Below are 19,152 nucleotides of genomic sequence, written 5' to 3'. Positions count from 1 at the left end.
ATATGCAGATCCTAAATTCTCCGTATTAATACACTAAAAAATATGTTAACAGGAATCTTAAAATTAGACTGGATAGCTAGTAATATTTCTATACAAAATTGTGCTGTCAATTTTGAAGAGAAACATCAGTTATGAAAACGAAGATTTTTAACTTGGACCTTAGAGATTATTGAATTATTAAAAAAAATAAAATAAAAAATTCTTGGGTGTATATATATCAAGTATAGTGGTTAGAAAAAGTATTGAGATTTGAATAGCAGTAACAGAGCAGTTCTCAAAATCAAACTGAAAAAAGACCTGGATGAGAACACTTAGGTCTTTGCTATGACCATGTTATATGTATCATGGCTACACGAGTCTTGCATCACAACAGCAACATTCACATACTTCGCTTTGGAATGAGGATGAGTCCATGCAACCACTGGAAACCCCACCATCATCATTTTCTAAAACATTTCCACATTTCAAGCACCTAATATATTCTAGTTTTGGAGCAATGGGCACTGTTTCTTATCTGCAAGTAATATTACCCAAGTAACAATTTCTCGTTACTCCAATTGTGCCTCCCAACTTCCTTTGTGCTGGTATCATGAAAGAATGACAATATCAGAAGACAACTTCTGACACTGGCCAATATGTAACATCATAAAAAACAAGACATCATAAACGAGTGAATGACAAATGTTTTATTTTATTTGTCTCTTAACTGCCCAATCATTGGACACTGACTTACAATTGATACTGATCTCTTGACCAAATGACTAAGCACCTCAAATGTGTAAAAGAGCAAAACAGATGTCTAACTTTGATAACTAAAGCACTTTTAATCAAAAGAAAGATATGTCAACTAGGGTTTTGTTGCCAATAAATTAGCCATCAAATAATTTTTTTTATTTTTATGAACAATATTTACGGGTCATTGTCATGGTAGAATCAACTCATTGGAAATCTGCACATTTTCTACCTCGAGTGTTCAAGAAATCCATTTGTTCTAATCTCTTAACGTTTGGAGCTAACACAGGAAATAATGAGATTAAATTCTAACCGAAAATGCAAAACCATGCAGCCATAATTTATTTAGTGAATGCTGCCCCTCGTGCTAACAGCAGTAGCACCATCATTTGGTGGCTACACTGACAGAAGATTGTCACTCTTACTAAAATGGCTTATTCAGGTGACAAATTCTGGCATTTACAGTCTGAAACAAATTTGTGCTGGCTTGGAGCAGGCTGGTCAAACGACTTGGTTTGAGATCGGTCACTCACAAACAGGCCCCTTAGTCTCTCATCCAACCCAAAAAACATCAACACAATGACACTGTAGTCGCATTAGCCACAGAGCGCAGAAGTCTTATCAATCATCTTGTTTTTACAGCAATGTTCTCGATTTGAGGGAGTTGTCCATGGCTCCGGTAATTCCAACCAGGATATGTTTGTAGAAAATAATGTGGATGAAGACTTGATGAAGATGAGTGGTCGGTGACTGTCTTCTTTGTTGACATTAAAGGTACGGTAGGTTTGATGAACAAGTCATTCCCTGGTGAAGCAATAATGCGTTTTCCCAATGTTTTTTATGTTTCCTCAGGGAGCAATACACCTGCACCAAGCTAGAGCCATGTTGGTTTCGTTATCGCTTGCGTCATATGGGACTTCACACAACTAAGACTGCACACCCACTCGCTGAAAATAGAAATGGTACATTTCCCATCAAAAAAGTGCAACAGCAAACATGACACAAACATTGAATATTTTTTTTTAACCAACAGCAGCCTTTGTACTCTGTAACGTGGCTTAAAATTCACAGTAAACGTACCCTGTTTGTTTGGCCTCTGCGATCCATGGATGCATTGTAGTCATACTCAACCCATCCTTGATTTCTTCGACCACCCCTGGCATATCCTCCTCTTCCACCTATAAAATAAGTTTTGAAAATATAGAATCTGAGCCACATAAATTGATAAATCCACATCTCATGTCATACAGCAATCATTACTGTGTAAGGCATTTATAGGACGCAAATTCCTGCATCCTATACCCATAAAAATTGACACTGCCACAGAAACAGAAAAAATACAAATAGTTATTGTAAACATTTTTAATCAAGTAGCATTTCCTTATCACTGAGTTTGCTGCTAGTTGGGTTATGGTATTATTCACAGTTAAATTACTTCAACAATTAATGTGATGATCATGATACAGTAACAGTATTAATATTAGGGTGCCTGAATCCCCATTTTGGTGTCTAGGACCCCTGAGAATTAAGAGTATGAGTCCTAGCAACCTTCAAATACAGGGCCCTTCATAAATCTTTGAGCATTACTGTAACAGCTTCAAATAGCAAACATATTCCAATTATCACCATGAAAAATGTGTCTTACCCCCAAAACCACCAGCACCACCACCTGCGTAGCCTCCATAGCCGCCACCTCGGCCTCTGCCACGAGGCCCCCCACGGAAACCACCCCTGAAACCTCCACGGCCACGCCAGTTTCGACGGAAGTTTTCAGAAACTCCAAATGTCTCAGCATTGAGTTTCCTCTCCTCTCTCCAACTCATTCTGGCATTACTGTAGAAGAGAAAGACAAATTGCAGAACATTAAACCTGAATCAAGTGCCCATCTTATGAGTACATTTGTGCCCATCTTAGAGTACATTTGGCAAAACAGACTTTGAAAACACTAACAAAATATTTAGTATTTTATGGGTCAGTGTCTGTAAAAATAATTGGCATGGAATGTACTTTGCTCAGCAACTTCCAATAGTTACTAGAACAGTCACAGTTCAAAACAAACAAGGAAAGCAATGCAAGACAAACAAGATAACAAAGTCATCAATATCACCCACAATGTATAAATACTCTTCATGAATATGTCTACTAGTTATGATTATGTCAAATGTTTTGGTGTGTACATAGCAAAGTGGAAGGAGAGTACTGAAAGGTTATTAAGTTCGGCTCCTGAAAGGAGCACTATCGCCAATTTCAGTACAAGTCAAACTTGGTGTCATGGAAACGCAAAAGTATTCTATTTAGAATTCTAATGCTACCAAAAGGCACCAGTACGCTGCCAGATCTATCTATGTGCCACGTTTGGTAAGAAATAGTGAGCTGTTTTAATTTTCTACTCTGGGATCGATGAATGTGCACGCACGCACGCTCAATGTTAACACAACCCCCTCTCCCAACGCAAAATAAAAAGAAAATAAAAACGTAACATTCACCCTTTAGCTCTCTCTGTTGCTTCACAACTGATGTTATCAAAGAAGGATTTTGTCTTGTCATAAAAGACAGCCTCATCTTCTTCAATCACTTCGCTGGGTTCTTCGGTACCTTCTTCCTTCTTTTCGTCTTTGTTGTCACCATTCACTACCTTCTCATCAGCTAAAATACAGAAACAAGCATTTCCAAAGGATGTGTTTCAAAAACATGACAATATCTGCCAATCCAATAATTTCTTAAGTCTTTTTTATCCTAAAAGGGCAAAAAGAAAGAAGAAAAAAAACAAAACGCCCAAAACCAACCAAACAACACCCCCCCCCCACCCCCCCCCACCCCAGACAAATGCTTTTGCGCTAGACAGTTTTCACATCATATCAGTAATATACTGGCTATAACATATCAAATCAACATTGGTTAATTACTTAAGATCATAAATAGGCAACATCAAGTGTCACATTTTCTAAATGTACCACTGACATGTAGTTTCAATCTGTTCTTACATATTGTCAGCTTTTTCTTCAGCTCTTCTTCAATCTTGTCCTTATCAAACTGTGCATTGGCACTCTCAAAATCGTATTCTGCATCAAATTTGAGTGGTGTTTTAGTCTGGCCAGGTCTTCCTCTGTTGCCTGTGCCTCTAGGTGCTCCCCTTGGACCACCCCTCGGTCCACTGCCTGCACCCCGGTACGCAGGACCATTCACTTGTCCTCTTGGTGGACCACTGCCACCTAAGCAGAAGGGATAAGTCAGATGGAGATATGTATGTAGTAACAAATCATACAATCAAATTCTTTGGTTATAAATGCTAATTATTTTTTAAAACTTCTATATTTTTCTAGTGTTGGGAATTGACCTCTATAACAGTAATTGATTATTGAGGTCTTCTGTCAATCAATTATCGATAAACAGGACTGGCAACAGGTGAAAGTGATTTCAGCTGAAAATCACCTGGGGTCTGGGGGCTGTAACAATGTAAAGTCAAGTTTCGTTAATCCAACCTCCATTTATCCGACAATCTGCTTTTGTTGGTAGCAAATTGAATATGTATAATTCAGACCAATTATTTCGTCCAAGATCCTTGTTAATCTGACATTTTGTTGTGCAAAAGACAATGTTGGAATAATGACACTTGACTGTATTTTGTCTGACATCCTCTTTCATCTGTTGTGCAACAGACAATGTCGGATTAAAGAAGTCGACTGTATCTAATGAGCTTATGGCAAAATCAGCCTTAGAGACACGCATGTGGGTACTTGACGTTGACAAATGGGACCTCACACCCTAAACTATTTTCTCCCCACATTAAGACGCACCTCAAGATTTATTTGCATTTCATGGAAAATTGCCATCCTTGGATAAATGATTGACTACAAGCATGAATTTTTTAACACAACACCAGCTGATGAGACAAATGCTACACAATCACTTGTAATAAAGATGTCATATGACCAGAGATTGCAATCCATTCTTCTTAGAAATCGATTAAAAACACTTTGACAAAAGGACATAAAAAAATATGAATTATATGACAATAAATGTGAATTTAGATTATTTATTTCTGTGCAGCTACATGATACATCCATCAATTATAAGCATGTGCAAAAATTAAGAAACATTAAACTCAATATCCATGTGTTGATTTGATGCAGATGTCAGAACAGAATTGCTCTACATCTAAGAGATGATGTTACAAATTTCAACAGAGCTATCCATTTCCGACTTGTTTGTTAAGTCAACAAGAATTGAGCCTTTCACAAACACAAAATGTTCTCTTGATGAAACCGTGCAGGAAAGCATGCGTTTTGTTGACAGTCTGACCAACCAATCAAAAAGCTTGTTTTGATAATGTCTTATATTCTCAGGAGTATTTGCTTTAGGACCACTTTTCCCCTACATTTATGAAACTTTCATGCATGTTTGGACATTCAAACATGCAATCAAACATGGGCCTAAATAACATATTACGCTACAAGGCACTACCTGCACAAAAAGAAAATGACTGCTACCTAGGTGAGCCATAAATAGACTTCAATTGTCAGCCTATGTGGAGGCATTTACAAATCTTGCATGTACACTGATCGTTTACCAGTTTACACATGAACTGATGTATTGTGAAACAAATTCACAACATTCAAATGATTGTCAAGAGTTCAATAAATAAAGAAACTATGAAAATTTCTAATCCTTAACAAAACTCCAAAAGGCAGCTGTCCACAGGTAACATATTTATCCGCATGAAGTTTGCCGTCGGTTCCAGCAAGGTAGCAGAAACATTCATCTTTGATGTAACCATATACAAAGACATAAGATATAATGAGTATATACACAAGAAACAAATACATATATCATAACCTGTCTACCCACCTCTGTTGCCTCGTCCCCTGGAGTAAGTAGCTGAAACAGGTTTATTTTGATAGCTGCTGTCGCCTTCACGATCTCTTCCACTACCTCCGCCCCTGCCTCGTCGGTTATCATAGCGATGTTCATAGCGGTGATCATTCCGATGCTCATTTTGTTCACGTGATTTGTGCTGATTCTGTTGAGGTGCTGAAACTGGCACTTTGTCGATACTTGATACACTTCCAGTAGTGGACGACACTTGTGTTCCTTGGTCCGACGTTGGAGACTTGCGATTGGGAGGAGGAGTTGGTCCACGAGAGCCTTAAACATAAAATCAATGTAGATGTAAAACAGAACAGGTCAATTTTAACAGGTACTCCAAAGCTTGTGTCTATCGAATGTGTTCAGTCTAGTCAGCTTGGCCAGTAATAATCCACATGTTAACACCTAAATGTGTCAGTGCGGAATAGCAGACTCAAATGTTAAAGCAATAGCTGTAACATACATATAGTTAGATAGGAGGACAGACTTGTTATAGTGGATATTCTCAATTGAGATATGCACATAAATATACATTATACATATGCAGAAGTCTAGATAAGCTGCATATATGCATAAAATACACATTGAAATTTCCAAAATATGCCCCAAAAATGTAATTTTCTGAATGAAATTGGTATGTTATACTTATACTGACTCATTCTTATTATGCTTTTCTCCCTCTATGCAAAGATCGTGGAACACTTGAAATCCCTTGCAGTTCCCTTCTAATTGAAGTGGATGTACAATACAATCACCCATCAGTAGCCTCCCTTTCCCACCAATAGAGTCACATGGCCGGCCACGATCTCTCTGAATCTCATAAACCCAACATGACAATTACTGTGAATTCTCTGCACAGCAGTTGTGGTAGATGAAGCATTCTGAACCATTCTGGTTTCAAGTAGATAATCCTTGCTGAACTCCTTAATGTTGTATATGTCGAAACGCTTCCTTGCAGTTTTTCTTGGGTACCAGAAAGATAGGGGAGTAGAATCCTGGTGTTAGTTGATCTAGATGTAACATTTCGACTGTGCCTTTCTCTAGTGAAGATGATGTGGCATCAGCTAACTTGTCTTGTTGATCCCTGGTTTATTCTTGTGAATGATGGTTTTGCCTGTAGTGGGATCTTGTAGCCTTCTCGTAGGATGCTCATGACGTAATCATTGTAGAGAAGTCCCCAAGTCTTCCAGTAATGTTGTAGATGTCCACCTACTCGTGAAGGCTGTACGGGAACGGCTAGGGGTGGAAGACTCCAGTTGTTCCAAACCTGATCTTCAGCGCTTTCCTCCTTTAGCATCCCTGGCAGGATTTCCGTATCATGGGAGGGCCAGTTTCTTCTGGTAGAGCCATGAAAGAAACGCTTGCCGCTGTGAGCATTGTACTTCTTGTCTCTCGCTCTTTGAACCCTGGGATCTTTGACTTGTAGTAACACTGAGATGTCTGATTGAGGAAAAAGTGGTTGATTGATGTTATCATCATTACTTCCATAGTGACCATTAACCAAAATTCTCAATTCTGTTGTCGATTATCATAGATGCTGACCAGGGAGCTCAATATGAAGGTTTATTATACTATTAATAGGTGTTGCCTCTAGATGATAATACAGTCACCCCTCGCCATAACGCGGGTCTTGAGGTCCACGGATGACTCCCCCACGTTATTAGACATCCGCATTATAATACCCATTACACAATGTGGAACAAAGGCCAAGTAAGATCGCATTTTCCAAGGACATAACAAAACTGCTATTTCGTGAATTTTGCCCAGTCAAAAATATATCGTATCGTTGAAGGTGAAAATAAACTTTGAAAATGAAAACATATATATGTATGGAAAACTTGCAACCAAAAATCACTAGACATGATATACTAGACGTATATTCACGTGAATATACATTTTTGCTGTTATTCAACAAAGCTGGAAATAGAAATCAGCTGTGCACAGATGTTTTGGTCCAATGTCACCGGTAAAATCAATCCCATAATATTACATCAAAGAATTTCTATTCCATTATCAGAATGTTTTACATATTAAGCAGTTAATGTAACAGATTATTTTACATTGCTATCTCACTAGTATATAATGCATGTCTTCTGCAAGCATATTTAATATAACAATGAACACAAGCCATGATCAGTCTGGATACATTTTACGTAGGAGACAGTTTGACAAGTCACCGCTGACTTCCTGCAGTACTTGCAACTCTGATTGTGAAAGCAACAAAATGTTGGCCTTTCAGTTGTTGAAAATGATTTCAATGAGTAAATAACGCAGGTCTCGGAGTCCATGGATTACGAGACTAATCTGTTCATGATTGCTAAGAATAACGTGAAATTGGTGCTATCGCAGTAGACGCAAATAACAGACCCTCAAGAATGTGGTAAGCGGAAGTTGTGCGCGTATGGAATGAGGTAATGCCATTATCTTATGGTGTTTCGGTTGAATTTAATCAAATAAAATGTGGCTTCTGACACCATATGTTCTGGGATGAATGTGTTTTACTCCGCTACAGTTGCGAGTATCATCATGGACCTCCTGACTATCCCTGGAACAACTAACAATCCGTGAATGCCTTCGTCTTTGACGAATGGGGGATGTAGATAGAGAAACCTTGCAGCTGTAACAAGATTGATGGAATGAGCATCCATACCGCAATGTGAAGATAACGCCGATGACAATGGTGTCTGTGGATGCCTCTTCTTTATCCGATGAACTTAATGTAGTAAGTGAGCCATAATGAAGGGTGACTGTAGTTGTAGCTACTGACGGGCGTTTTCCTCTTCAAAACTGTGATCCATCAGGTTAATCACGAACTGCATGAATAGGCCAGTGTCCAGTGACTGCAGTGCAATCAGCAGCAGATTTGCAGAAGTATCTGACGTGCAGAGTGTAGACATTTTAGATGTTTGTGTAGATCATAGCTCAGGAAGTAGTAATGAATGTTCGTCGCAGATACAACATCTCATCGTTGAAGGCCTTTGTAGAAGCTTCTTCAACTTTTTAGGTTGACATGATCCTGATTCTGACAATGACCTCTTCTTCCGTGATCTAAATGAAATCTTGCTGGTATCTCGACCATGCCCCTGGCTTATCACTAAAATTTATGAATGTCTGCTGTCAACAATGTAAGGTTACCAGATGCATATCTAACCGATTTAGACATGATTAGCGAGAGCCTACATTGTTTGTCCTCAGCACACCACATCAATACCCCAAGTGCCTCCAGCAATCCTTGTTAGGCGATGAAAGAAAGTGACAAGCATGGCTGGTCATGTGACCATAGTGGTGAGAAAGGGCGGTTGCTGATGGACAAGTGTATTGTACGTCCGCTTTAAGGGATTTCAAGTGTTCCACTATCTTTGCATAGAGAGAGGAGATAAGCATAATAAGCATAAGTCAGGATAAGGAAAAACTGTATCTCGTAGTGTCCCAAATATGCAATGGAAATTACTGAAGTGCTTTGGTTAGTTGTTGATTTGCTGTACTCTGACTTACCAGTGAAAACAAATGCACTAAAAAAGTAACAAACTGTCAAATGTGGATCGGGTAGATTATCAAATTTCACTGTACACATCATGAACTACATAAAGAAACACAGGTAGTTATGATTCTTTAAAGGCATTTAGAAGCTGGTGTAGTAATACAAGACAAATCTTACGGATAATAACTTCAACATATTTCTCACAACGTTTCAGGCCTTGTTCTAACCGCATCATCAGGTAGAACTGAACAATAAGGCTTAACTGTCCTGCAGCTAGTTACGTTTGTAACACTCATTTTGATTAGTTATTCTGAAAATATCATCCAATGAAACTGCCTGTCTTAAAGGTCACATGCAACCTAAAAATCAAACATAATTAAAACACAGTTATCGATATATAAAATGCATTGGTGATTGTGAAAAAACAGAACAAATAAAATTATAAGTGTATAATCGCAAATCAAAAGTGCAATAGTTTGGACTTGGGTTAACCTCTTTCGAAACGAAGCAGCCGCAATACCGAACCCAGTCAGGCCATTGGATGTGCACTCATGTGTAACGACGCCTTGTCATTGGCCACTGGTTTATGGCTTGCAAGCCAGATAGGTGTTAATTTCTAACTGCAAATGGTCAGTAACTGAAGTTGTGCATTGCATATTGTCATTAGCAGACGGGCAGACAGACATATAGGAATCGATAAACCAGACATTGACTTTTCTCTGTGACAGAGTCTGCTTATCACAAACATGTTTTCTTTTATGTAACGAGTAGATTATTTAGTTGTTTATGTACAAACCAAGACTAGACTACAGCTCATGACATCATATTCCGGGCAGGCATACTGTTTCGAACTTAGTGAATCGTTTAAAGTCACGGGACTTTTTTTCGCTTTTTTTTTTCAACGTTATAGGTTGAATTGGCATTTTTGATTTGTTTTGGTAAGTGCACCCCGAAAGTTATCAGAATCTGCAAAGTTGTGTTTTACTTTGCATGTGCCCTTTCAGATTTCTTATTTTTTTGTATTTCTTCTTAAACAACGACCATATACAATGTACACTACTGAAGTACAAGCAAACTGGTTATGTTCATCTTCTTAAAGATTCAAAAAAATTACTCACATATAAAATGCTCATTTTCTTTTTTAAAATGTGGGTATTTGAAAATTTGAGTACAAGCTGAAGATCAGTAGCACCCAATTATTACAGATGCAATGGGTAAAATACCCAGATTGCAAAAAGCATATCTAGAGGTCTGTATATGAAATGTGTATCAAAGCCTGAAGTACATCCAGCACTGGAACATTGAGACAAGAATATGGTAAATTTGTACAAATACTGAAGACCTCAAAGGTTATGTACTTATATTCCAGTATGTCATGCACTTGGTTCATGTAATCAAGACATTTTCCACCACAACCATGATTGACAACTAGTAAATATAAACATGGGGTATGTTATAGGTCAAACCTGTGAAAACATGGATCAGTGCATATTGGCAATATGATATACAGGAAAGGCATGCAATCATCTGCATTAGAAACCTAGTAAACTGGAAACAAACTTCAATCATTACTGGAACCGTGCATGTTACAATGAAAACTGTCAGTGATCATCATATTTGCATAACAGAAATAATAAAATGTTATGTGCAGTTAGTTATCATATTTGATACAGATTTCAACTTGCAGATTTATCCTAAATACAATCCAACAGTGACATTCCAATCGATTAAATAAATCGAGTCATTAAATTAACATATCATGCAACTGTTATTGAAGATGTTGATTTGCCTATGTAGAAATAAATGTTTCTAATATATAAATACAATCTTTTCTACTAGTCAAGAAAAAAAAAGCTGGAATATATTTTTTATATACCATGAAAATATAGTCCACAAAAATCGTTCATATTAATTATTAAGATTTACATTATTAAGCTTAACTGATCTTAAGATCATGAAAACTGCATCTGGTTAATGGCGGTGATATATAGGAACTGTATATTGCAAGCATGACAAGGCGCCGATAGCGAGCAGGATTGGGTGGACAGCTCAAACAGGAACTGTTAGTGGAGTTACCAGATTTCCTGACAGGCTGCCAAGGGCTTACTTGAACCCCCTGATCCATAGTTGGGGACACTCGGGTAAGAGTGGGAGTGGGCCCACGGGAACCTGACAAAACCACAACGTCTATAAAACATCACACATTCACTGGAACTATCAATGATCCTCTCATTGAAATAGATACACATGTGAATTAACTGTCTGTGTGTTGAAGGATGTAACAGTAACAAAGAAACAACTCACAATCTTGAAACTTCAGTGTGTTCTAGAGCTTTTTGAAATATATTTTAAACAAGCATATCAAAACAATGAGAAGATATTCACATCTGGCAATTCGAGTCAGATGGCTTGAAAAGTATAATAGTAACAACTCTTGGGTTCAACACAATACTTCAAGGGGCAGTGTGCACTAAAACGTCACATTTCTTCTCACGTGAAACAAAAAAGAATTTCAGAATGTGTTAATATTAATCACTGAAATGATATGCTCATTTTTCTCAAACTGTAAGAACTCATAATGTAAGTGCTAAAAATATTACGCCACTGCGAGGCCTTTTTTTATGCCTGAGCAATAGCCATCACCCTCAGGTCTTCATTTGTGATAGTTTACTTAAACTGGTCTTCTATCCAGACTTCTATGATGACTTCACTGTGGGATAGGAGGGAGGAGATGCATTACTGTGAGAGATTCATAAATCAGAAACTTTCTGCTGATGAACTTTTTTTCCCTCTGTTTTCATTGCAACCAATGATCAGTGACTGTCCTGCTTGGCAGAAACATGAACAAAATCATGTTGAATGCTCCAAATTATAGAAAAACATTTCATCATTTTCTTTATTCTTGCCATGATACTCTTCCGATTCTTATTCAAAAACTAATGATCAGGTGCAAGAGGAAACTGGTGAACTTATCTCACACAATATAAGAAAATGATATATCTGAACTGACTGAACTGTCATCATTATCATTTTACTGTAAAATGTATGAGCGTATTTAGGGATTCATGTAAAGAAGTCAAGCTTGAACGTATTTAATGATTGTCTTCGCCCATTTTGGGCATTTAGCAAAAGTTAAGAGAAAATCTGTACAAAATCACATAGTGGCATGACCACTCTGAACCATGGCTGAAAGTTCACTTTGGCAGATGCGATAGCCAATACTTGCTTACCGATTCTAGGGTCATCATAATGATTCAATAGCAATAATACTACTAATAAAAAAGAACACAAATTAGCAAAATCTACACATTTTTTTTATATATGTATTCTTATCCTGTACCAATTACTTCCTGCACTTACTGCTGATTACTGACGCAAAACCCACAGATGAGGACGAAGAAGGGATGTAGTTGAAAGCACAGGGTGGGCCCTCATAAGTAGTGCAGGATAAGTATACAAATATAAAAAATATCTAGATTTTACTACATTTCTAACTAATCCCACACTACTTACTTCCTGCTCATTTATTGAACAGGCAGGATGGAGGGCGTGGTCATCTGCTGGGATCGCCTCGCAAGGCAAACAAAGACAGTTTGGTCAATATTATCTAGTGTGCCATTGTGGTGGACAGCGAGTTACGATCAGGCAGGGGTAAAACGCATATGACACATAGTCTTAAATGGAATATACCACACATTTTTTAAAGCGTTATTAGCTTTAGGGAATGCAGTTAAATGCACAAACTTGAGTATCTAAGCGTTACTCCATAACCAACATGCCCAGTTGTTTTTATAGGAATAGCTCATTCCCCATACATCATCGTGCTTCGTGGTGAACAACAATGTTGGAGTGATAGCTGTTGGGGATTGGTGAAGTGCTGGTCTGGCACCAATGGTCTGAAGCCTTGGACTCGGGGTGTGGATATTGATTGGCAAAGACTGCCTTCCACGTCTAGAAACTCTTGCATTATTAATGCCACTGAATTGTTACTGTGAAGTGCCATAGTCGAGGCAAGTGTACGAAATACATGAAGAGGGCGAAGATGTAGGAGAAAACAGACCAGCCACGTTATATGCACGAGTATTTATAAAACACTCATGGTTTTGCTCACATATTACTGATGGCTTGATTGCACTTGATGTACAAAATGAGTACACCAGCTGAACATGAGAGTAACACATGAACATCTTCAACACCGACAACAGACGATAAGGGTGAAAGATAGAGATGTCAATCATTTTGACAACTGGTTGCCAACTGGTTCATAGTGAGGAAATCCCAATAAAATACCCAGGGGCACAGAGCCATAGCTGGATCATTCAAACTTGACCCAATTAACATCAAGCACATTACCCCTGTCACTATCGCTGTGCAAGTCTGCAAGGGAAGTGTTCGTGAGTAGCTTGAGAGACAAACAGTGTAGGTGGTATAGGACCTTGCTGAGATTCCTGGCGCATGGTCCAAACTGCAGCCTGGGTACTCAAGCAGGAAATATAGTATGGACGGTAGCTCCTGTCAATGGTAACTGCTGAAACAAAGGGGATTGACCTAGTAGAAGTGGCAACCATGCCCTTCTTGAAACACCTTCTCTGTATACATACAGCAGGGAAACTGCTAAAACAATGGGGATACATTCAGCAGATCCTGCTTTGTAAAAGCAGATCCTGGATCTGGTAAAAGTGCCAGACAGGTGCTGGGGTGAGTGAGGATGTTTTATAGGCGCCATACAAGCTGGACATGAGCTGGAGTGAGTGAGTATGGTGTTATGGATGCCATACCGTCCTACAAGCGCTTGATCTGGTAGAAAGGCCCTACAGGCACTGAAGGCAGTAAGTATGGTTTTACAGGCTCCAGACAGGCGCTGGATCAGGTAGATGCACCATACTTTCGCAGTACACAGGAAATGATGCTGGAACAGGTAGGTGTTGTGATGGAGGCACAAACACCAAGAGCTGAACCTCAAGGTCAGGTTGATTTGGTAGACGCGCTGTATAGGCGCTGCAGTGATGAACAGCAGAGGTGCTGTTGTACCAGATTCCCTGATAACTAATGGCATGTGTGGAATGGGTGTAGAAACACCCAGTGACTGCTGAGCGTGCATCTGAGGCCTCAGAAGTAAGACTGCCTGGGAAACACTGGAAACAGCCACCTGGAGAATGGAGACAAAGCACCAGATGACCTAGAGCTAGAGGACATCAGTGGTGTTAAAAGTAGCTGGATGCTTGTCACAGGCAGGGTCTGAGTTGGACCTGGAACTTTGTAGACAGAAAAAAAGGTGTTAAGATGATAGTTTAAGCAAGTGTACCTGCCACATTACTTCATGTGAAAAACAGGGAAAAAACATGGAAAAGTGCGATACAAAAAGTGTGAATGATTGCACTCTGCCCTACTAACTATACTGCGTGTGCTGTATAGAAAACTGCAACATAGCAGAAACCCCAAGCAAACACATGATGAAAAAAAAACACATTACAACAGTAATGGGAAACACATGTAGAAACAGTATAATAATAGTAACAGGTTATAACAGCATAAATGAGAACATCTCACAAAATAAAAACTGGAGACCAGAATTAAGACTTAAATATAAGAAGAATATACCCGTTACATTATAAACTATAAGCATGAGCCAAGAACAAGCCACTGCGAATACATCGAAGCCATGTGTTCTGAATGGCGAAGTGAACAAAATGAGTGATGAAACTATCATGTTTATCACAAACACCATCACCAGAACTGTACTGTAAGAAAACGAAACTGAAGGGTAATACCTCTGCTTTCTGAAGAACAAAGGAAAATACCCAAAAGACAGTTATTTATCAAATAAACAGAGTCATAGGATACAAAAGAGCTGAGCTGACAAACCACGTGTCCTGCGAGGCGTGAAAAAAACAATAATCTGAGGTGGCTGAAATCACCTTCTGGTGATGCAAATGCAGACAGATGTTTCCCCGAGACCAGGAAGTGATCACAGTTCTACGATTTTCAACATCAATCGTCTAGTGCAGCCACGTTTCGAATCGTAAGATGTAGACAGCAAACTGTCTAGTGCAAGATTAGTTCAAAATTGAGCTTTTTGGAAATTTGAACCTCAAAGCAAAATATTTCATTTTTAGATTTCAAAACCTACATTAAATAACACAGAAAATGGTGATTGACTCGTGTGAAAATCAAAGCAAGTAGTTCTTAGTACCTTTGCCCTTACAATAATATATACCAGATGAAGGAATTTCCCACAAAATACACAGCTGTGAAGTGGATTTACAGTCAAATGATTTGGTTATTTTTTTGCCATCAAAGTGAGGGTTGAAGAAGAAGGATATGTACTTTACAACTTACATGGAAAAACAGAATACTTGAACATTCACAAAATGGTTAGGTACATAAAGTGAATATACATTTTGGAAATGCTCAAAGAGTGAGTGAGTGAGTTTTAGTTTAACGCCGCACTCAGCAATATTCCAGCTATATGGCGGCGGTCTGTAAATAATCGAGTCTGGACCAGACAATCCAGTGATCAACAACATGAGCATCGATCTGCGTAATTGGGAACCGATGACATGTGTCAACCAAGTCAGCGAGTCTGACCACCCGATCCCGTTAGTCGCCTCTTACGACAAGCTGAGTCGCCTGTTATGGCAAGCATGGGTTGCTGAAGGCCTATTCTACCCCGGGACCTTCACGGGTCGGAAATGCTCAAAGAAGATACCGTTGGAAAGACAAAAGACTTAAGTCAAATGTTGTACTATCTAGTTACACTGCAGCATAGGAGCACTTTTCCTATTGTTTTAGAAAAATGATACCACACAGCTGATCAGTATTGAGTGTTGTTGGTTTGCTTCATACAGTTATGTTTCTTTTGAGTTTTCCTGAGGGTTACAGTTTCATATCTTTGGGGTATTCATGCAAGCCTAACATTCTGATGGGAGAGAGGTTATGATTATTTTCAAGTCACTTCAGTTCATTATTTTAGAAACTACTATCTAAGTAGTGCAGTACATAATTAGCAGAGGAAAGAGGAGTGCATGCTGTCTACACTACATTCTAAATCTATATCTGAAGATCTGGATCTTTTGACTCTAACACCAGGCCGTCAAAGGATGTTCAAAGCCTTTCTCAATAACTGAAAATACAGCAGATTAGCAGCAGTTATAATTATCCACAACTAATCTTGTGACTATGAAAGTCAGAAGAAATACAACATCATAAATAAGATCCTTTATCAAGTCTTGAACAAGCTGATGAAAAAACTGTATAAATGTAACAGTAAAAATGAAACAAATTTAACTACCTGGGCCCCCTGACTGGGACAGTCCTCCAAAGCCCTGACTAGCTGCACTACTTTGTTGACCATACTGCCCATACAGTTGAGAACCACCGAAAGGTTGATAGGTTGGTGCACCAAAACATGTCTGTGCATGTGAACCTCCCCCTGAGGGCTGTGATGACTGAAATTTACATAAATAACACTTAATCATAACAAGTCTGTTCAACAGTAAGTGTGTATCGTTTTAAGCCGTTTTTAGTGAAAGCCTAGCAATATCATGGGACACCCAAAATGGGCTTCACACAATATACCCATATGGGGTCCTGAATTCTTAGTGTGATGAGCGAACACCTCATCCACTAGGCTACCCCTTCACACCCCCGTTCAACAGACACTGAATGGCTCACATCAAACCCATAAAGTAATGGCATAATGCCATGAGAGTTGAGAATTTAGTAGCAATAATGACACCTATCCACTCTCAAACAATGAAAAATTGTCCATGAAATAGAGGTCTACCAACCTTTACGATTGCTGGATCCTGTGGCAACCCTTGTGAAAGGGGTTTAGGAGGTTCACAAACATGAAGATCCTTGATATCACTTCCTCGAAAAATAATGTACTCAAAGATTTCATCCCTCGGAGGCACTGGTCTATCAGTTGGTCTATCTTCTGTTCCAAAAGACCTCACTGAAACACATACAAACCAATCAATTAACTGTAAAGGGGGCACTTTATACATGGTACACTGATGTCTAATAAACACATGAAATAATTGAATACACTCTACAGAAGATACCATTTCCTTGAACATGTCATACTCAACTGTCAAGTTCATCAAATGGCTTCACTTACTAAATATAATAACTTCATCTGTATGTACAATCTAATGACTCAAAGGACAAGATCTAAAATGTGGTGTATGCTTAATCAAGTTGTCAGCCGACATCAGGGTCAATTTGGGTCCAGTACTCACAACAGTATAAAATGGCTTGAGAACACTCTACTGGTAAGCACTTGTCATGTCACAAGAACACCTCATGCTGTCTGTTGTGACCCTTGAAAATGCTAAATAGGGTATCAGAGATGCCAATGTAAATTTAACAAAGTTAGTATTTTGGCCCAAACATGCCAAAATTGGTATATTTTTGGCCAAAATTAGTATTAATTTATCTAAAGCACTGTCATAATAAATAAAAACTACATAGATATTTTCCGAACTTAATATTAACACTGCACTCATCTCTATCAGTTGATACTATCCACATATATTCTGATAATAAATATTATGTGTATGGTAAGTTTGCTGATATATTTAATGTAACATTTTTATCGCTATTGTTGTCGTGTATTTTGTGTCGTCTTGTTCAGCAAAACAAATTCTCAGGTGATATAATTCATACAAGTCAGTTGATATTTTCATGTCTGAACTGTGCGTCATAGATGGAGGTCTTCCCATTCCCAACATTTTGAGTATATTTCGTTAACAGACACTTATACATTCTTCATGTGAAATCTGCTAAAACATGACTCATTCTTTTTTAAACCCTTTCTGTAACCAAGCTTTTGTTTGTTTTGACTAACGTTCATAATCAAAATATAATGTGGCCACCACGACCCAATCAAAAGTTATCATTGGACTGTGGCCTTACACTGTTACAGAGTCAAGTTAACATATATATGCAGGTCATACCCATTATAACCATCAAAAAGTGAAAACAAACCAAGGGCAATGAATGACATGAAATAAAGATAATATACTTAAGCGCAGCGTGAGAGTGCAAACTCAATACATGTCAAACCATAAGTCTGGTAAGCCTTGTCTTTTTCAAACGTGCACGACAGTTTGACATTTGGACGTTGTTGGCGTATTTTGTACCTTCAGAAACAAATATGCGGTGTTATTTTAACAATTTATATTTGAATAATGCTTTCACTCCTTCGCATTAGCACAAATACATATATAATGTATCCAATACTGGTAAATATGATAAAAGTGAATGATGTAAACAAAAGTCCAAACTGACAACATCCCACTGAAGTATGTCCGCAACACCAAACATTTAGATAACATAAATGACAATGCATTTAACGTACGGACCATGTCCATTGGAAATAAACTGCAGATGTTATACAAATAAAATACTAAAGTAAAATCACGAAATACTGTATATTTAATTTCGGTTCTCACCTTTGGCAAGTGCAACCGTTGACTCGTTGGGATCAATAGTATATAAAATACCCTCATAGCGTATTTCTGCTTTCGAAATTAGGCTTATTCTACTGCCTAAGTATGGTATTCCCCCACTCATGGTGAATACCTCTACAAAGGCTTGGCAATTTGGAGGATGGCTACTGATTCGAACACCACTGTGATTGTTTAGTGGTTCTTCTCACAAAGATGGCGTTAACATTTTGAATCCACCAGACGGCGCCAGGAGTGTACTACGTCCGCTTTTAACCGGAAATACTTTTTTGCAGTGCTTCTCTTTTCGCTCACGTGGGATGTGCTCAAAGATGCTAAATAATAGCAGAATAATGAAACATAAAGTCGTAACTTATATTATTGTCACCGAACCATCATCTTTTGTGATTTTGCCGTGATGGTTTCTGCATCTGAATATTTTAGGGGGACAACCACATCTTTAAAATATAACCTATACTAACAATAATCTATTTAATATAATAAGTATATAATTGAAATACACCTCAAAATATATTACACGTACTGCTTACTCATAAATGCTAATACATTTTTCTTCGTGTACACTTTTCATATTCTGTTCTATAGATCTTTATATTGCAG

At 38.3% G+C, this 19,152-nt stretch overlaps 2 protein-coding genes across 5 annotated transcripts in view; one reads left to right on the top strand and one right to left on the bottom strand.

Moving 5' to 3' along the window:
- LOC137258001 (zinc finger CCHC domain-containing protein 2-like) overlaps positions 1-19,152 on the top strand; it is a 186,741-nt gene that overhangs the window by 97,395 nt on the left and 70,194 nt on the right. The window lies entirely within an intron of this gene.
- Positions 666-18,832, bottom strand: LOC137258003 (protein LSM14 homolog B-like). 3 transcript variants are annotated; one of them, XM_067795533.1, is made up of 10 exons: positions 18,538-18,832; positions 16,870-17,036; positions 16,371-16,527; positions 11,156-11,248; positions 5,581-5,877; positions 3,717-3,944; positions 3,219-3,378; positions 2,378-2,565; positions 1,813-1,910; positions 666-1,679 (listed from the first exon to the last, which is right to left on the bottom strand). In XM_067795533.1, the coding sequence occupies exons 1-10, from the start codon at positions 18,656-18,658 to the stop codon at positions 1,659-1,661; spliced, it is 1,530 nt and encodes a 509-aa protein (XP_067651634.1). In that variant the 5' UTR covers positions 18,659-18,832; the 3' UTR covers positions 666-1,658. The 3 variants fall into 3 exon arrangements, with proteins under 3 accessions (XP_067651634.1, XP_067651635.1, XP_067651636.1); XM_067795534.1 differs by having other exon boundaries at positions 2,387-2,565; positions 18,538-18,795; XM_067795535.1 differs by lacking the exon at positions 11,156-11,248 and having other exon boundaries at positions 18,538-18,805.

The sequence above is a fragment of the Haliotis asinina genome, chromosome 12 (genome assembly GCF_037392515.1).
Source record: "Haliotis asinina isolate JCU_RB_2024 chromosome 12, JCU_Hal_asi_v2, whole genome shotgun sequence".
NCBI classification, from domain to species: domain Eukaryota; kingdom Metazoa; phylum Mollusca; class Gastropoda; order Lepetellida; family Haliotidae; genus Haliotis; species Haliotis asinina.
The sequence above is the reverse complement of the archived record's forward strand: the minus strand, read 5'-3'. Positions and strand labels throughout refer to the sequence as shown.

Bases quoted from the DNA above. Each gene is read 5' to 3' on its own strand.
- LOC137258003 (XM_067795533.1), bottom strand. From the start codon at position 18,658: ATGAGTGGGGGAATACCATACTTAGGCAGTAGAATAAGCCTAATTTCG. The intron at 17,037-18,537 runs GTGAGAACCGAA...TATGTGTTTCAG, and splicing joins AACGGTTGCACTTGCCAAAG to TGAGGTCTTTTGGAACAGAA. The intron at 5,878-11,155 runs GTAACTCCACTA...TTTATGTTTAAG, and splicing joins GCAGCCTGTCAGGAAATCTG to GCTCTCGTGGACCAACTCCT.